This window comes from Oncorhynchus tshawytscha, unplaced genomic scaffold, assembly GCF_018296145.1.
Source record: "Oncorhynchus tshawytscha isolate Ot180627B unplaced genomic scaffold, Otsh_v2.0 Un_contig_15599_pilon_pilon, whole genome shotgun sequence".
Classification (NCBI taxonomy): domain Eukaryota; kingdom Metazoa; phylum Chordata; class Actinopteri; order Salmoniformes; family Salmonidae; genus Oncorhynchus; species Oncorhynchus tshawytscha.
This window is the reverse complement of record NW_024605923.1, coordinates 2,499-6,039: the sequence shown is the minus strand read 5'-3', so window position 1 is coordinate 6,039 and position 3,541 is coordinate 2,499. Positions and strand designations below refer to the sequence as shown.

Here is a 3,541-nt window from a genome sequence, read left to right as displayed (position 1 = left end):
TGTTGTAGGAAAGACTGTATTCATATAAAATGAAAAACCCATTGTTTTAAAACAACTGCAGGCACACACCCCCTGAAAACCCATTGTTTTGAAATGCAAACACGCGTCTTTCCTGAAGCATTTCTCCGAGACAGACTGAGAGAGAGAGCCGGATATTCCATTCGTTAAAGGTGAGATACAATTTTAAAACCCTTTAAAATATATAGAATATTATACTAAATATACTAAATATTTAGTACAGACCTTTTAAACATGCTATTATTAGTTAAACTTTCTTTTTAAACTTTCTTTCTTACAGATAAAGGGGACGTATATGTTTAACCCAGACACCCATTCGTTTCATTCACCCATTCATTTCTAATTCGCCATCTTCCTGACAGGGTCTCTTCCCTGCACGATATTGTGCACCCTCCGGGTTCCGCAAGTTTTCTATACCAGGATAGATCAAACGTCTTGCATTTAGACCCCGGGTCTCTCTGAAGGATAGAAGTGCCCAGCAATGTAATTGTTCATGATTTTGGAAAAGATTGTCCATCTGTTTCATCATGTTTCATCGTGGCCAGGAATATATGATAATCGAAAGCTTAACACAGGAATAAAATAGTTCACAGTTTCATCAGGTTCACTGAGTTGCAAACCAAATGGACAGGTCTAGCTCATTGACTTGTAGATCTGACGCAGTTGCTACCTCAGATTATGATTATAAGCAAAACCTGTCAAAGCGTGTGTCCAGTGTGTGTGTGTTCTGTGTGTGTGTGTTCTGTGTGTGTGTGTTCTGTGTGTGTGTGTTCTGTGTGTGTGTGTTCTGTGTGTGTGTGTTCTGTGTGTGTGTGTTCTGTGTGTGTGTGTGTGTCTGTGTGTGTGTGTGTTCTGTGTGTGTGTGTGTCCAGCGTGTCCAGCGTGTGTGTGTGTGTGAATGTGTCCAGTGTGTGTGTGTGTGTGTGTGTGTGTTCTGTGTGTGTGTGTGTGTGTCCAGTGCGTGTGTGTGTGTGTTCTGTGTGTGTGTGTGTCCAGTGCGTGTGTGTGTGCCCTGTGTGTCCTGTGTGTGTAGGTGTGTGTGTGTGTGTGTCAGTGTGTGTGTGTGTGTGTGTGTGTCAGGTTACTATTTCCAGGGACACTGAGGACTCAAAATCAACCCAAAACCCTGGATAGAGGGGCTCAGTGAATGTGGAGGTGAATGTGATCAGGTGGGTCAGTGTGTCAGAGGAGGCTCTATAGAAGGACAGAGTGCCGGCTGGCCAGTCCAAATACACTCCTACTCTGTGGGAGCTGGAGGAGGGGACGTCTATGGTAGTCCTTATATTATTGTGACAGGCAGTGTAGCTGTTGTCAGAGCATAACATACTCCAGGATATGTCATTGTATCCAATCACACAGTCCTTAAGCCTTCCTCTCCTGCTGATTCCTTTATATGTCACTCCTGTATCAGCCTGTTCACCACTCCACTCTGCCTCCCAGTAACAGCGCCCAGTCAGACCCTCTCTACACAGCACCTGTCTACAGTCCTCAAATCTCTCTGGGTGATCAGGATACGGCTGCTCCTCTCTCCCACATGTCACCTTTCTGTTCTCCTCAGACAGAGAGAAGAGTCTGTTTACTGTGTTTGGGTCCAGTGTGAGATCACAGACATCTGACGGATGAATCCAGACACAATATTAGAAATCATCATCATTCACATTAGAATGTTAACTCACTTTTCACTAATTCATTTAATGTCGATGTTTCTAGGTATCAAAAGGAGAAGTTAAGGTAACTTGAGACTTGTTGAATGATCATATGTTATACTGTATGGTAATATAAAACACACTTATTCCCATTAATTACACACACACACACACACATTGTCAAAGCAACTCTTTGTAAACTTCTGTTTCCCTGATTTCTGCTTCTGTAGAACTACAGCTGATATTTAATATGACCAAGTAAGTAATGATGGTGGTCTTTGACATTGACTTAACTTGAATTAAGACTTATTCTTAGTCATATTCTTCACAGCAGTCAACACTCACATTTTCTAAGCCCAGGTTTCATTCTGTTCTCTCCACCATGTTCCACACTGTAGCGGTAAGCAGAAGAACAGACAGTCATTGATGGATACAAGTGAACTCACACACAGACACACACACACACACACACACACACAACTTTGCCCGAGTGGTGAAAGTAGTGTTTGTCTTAACTAGCCTGATAAGTCAAACATGTCTGATATGAACATTGACATAAACCCTCAACATACTTGAGTTTCTCCAGTCTGCAGTGTGGATCCTCCAGTCCAGCAGAGAGCAGTCTGACTCCTGAGTCTCCTGGGTGATTGTAGCTCAGGTCCAGCTTTCTCAGGTGTGAGGGGTTTGACCTCAGAGCTGAGACCAGAGAAGTACAGCCTTCCTCTGTGACTAGACAGCCTGACAGCCTGCAAAGAGTCAAATCATATTAAAACCACACTGATATTCTTTGGTGTTGAAAATAGTGGGAGCAAATTTTGTTCAACATATTCAGATATATCAGTGTCCTGAAACCTGCCATATCTATTCATAAATTAATATATCACTATTTGAAATGACAAAATATTAAAGTATTTGCTTTTAGAAAATGCGTATTACAAATATTTGATTAGACTGACCAGTTTAAAAAGCAGTATCAGTCAAAAGACAGACAGTGAGGTATCAGATTTAGATTGTATTGAGTATACAGTCCACACCATATCTATTTAGACAGTGAGGTATCAGATTTAGATTGTATTGAGTATACAGTCCACACCATATCTATTTAGACAGTGAGGTATCAGATTTAGATTGTATTGAGTATACAGTCCACACCATATCTATTTAGACAGTGAGGTATCAGATTTAGATAGTATTGAGTATACAGTCCTCACCATATCTATTTAGACAGTGAAGCTAACATTTTAAATGTTTCTCTATACTCCAATATTTTGGATTTCAGATCAAATGTTTTATATGAGGTGACAGTATATAATGTCACCTTTTATTTGAGGATATTTTAATACATATCTGTTTACTATATAGATATGAAAGCACTTATTATCTCTGTTTCCCCGTTCCGTTTAATATCTGTTTCACCGTTTAGAAATGAAAACACTGTGTATCTAGTCCCCCCATTTAAATGAGTCATAAAAATGTTGACCAATCATTAGGACAAATTCACTAGTTTTTTTTTGTTTTAAAGAAAAAAAGAAAGAAGTCAAAAGTTTAGTTTGGTTTTAGTATTTTTTTTTTATTCTCTGTTATTGGTAATGGTGAGAGGTTAGCATGTTTTGTTGTAGTCTCTGTTATTGGTAATGGTGAGAGGTTAGCATGTTTTGTTGTAGCCTCTGTTATTGGTAATGGTGAGAGGTTAGCATGTTTTGTTGTAGCCTCTGTAGCCTCTGTTATTGGTAATGGTGAGAGGTTAGCATGTTTTGTTGTAGCCTCTGTTATTGGTAATGGTGAGAGGTTAGCATGTTTTGTTGTAGCCTCTGTTATTGGTAATGGTGAGAGGTTAGCATGTTTTGTTGTAGCCTCTGTTACTGGTAATGGTGAGA

General features: G+C 39.8%; 1 protein-coding gene and 1 long non-coding RNA gene across 2 annotated transcripts; both read right to left on the bottom strand.

The window, feature by feature from the left end:
* Positions 1-986: 986 nt before the first annotated feature.
* LOC121842100 (stonustoxin subunit beta-like) lies at positions 987-1,652 on the bottom strand (the record flags this gene model as incomplete). Its single annotated transcript, XM_042312218.1, has 1 exon — positions 987-1,652. A coding segment is annotated over one exon (558 nt), but the record flags the coding sequence as incomplete, so codon positions are not given.
* A 296-nt stretch (positions 1,653-1,948) lies between these two features.
* Positions 1,949-2,297, bottom strand: LOC121842101. Its single transcript, XR_006080931.1, has 2 exons — positions 2,237-2,297; positions 1,949-2,056 (listed from the first exon to the last, which is right to left on the bottom strand). It is a non-coding gene; the product is annotated as an uncharacterized LOC121842101 (long non-coding RNA).
* Between the last annotated feature and the right edge of the window lie 1,244 nt (positions 2,298-3,541).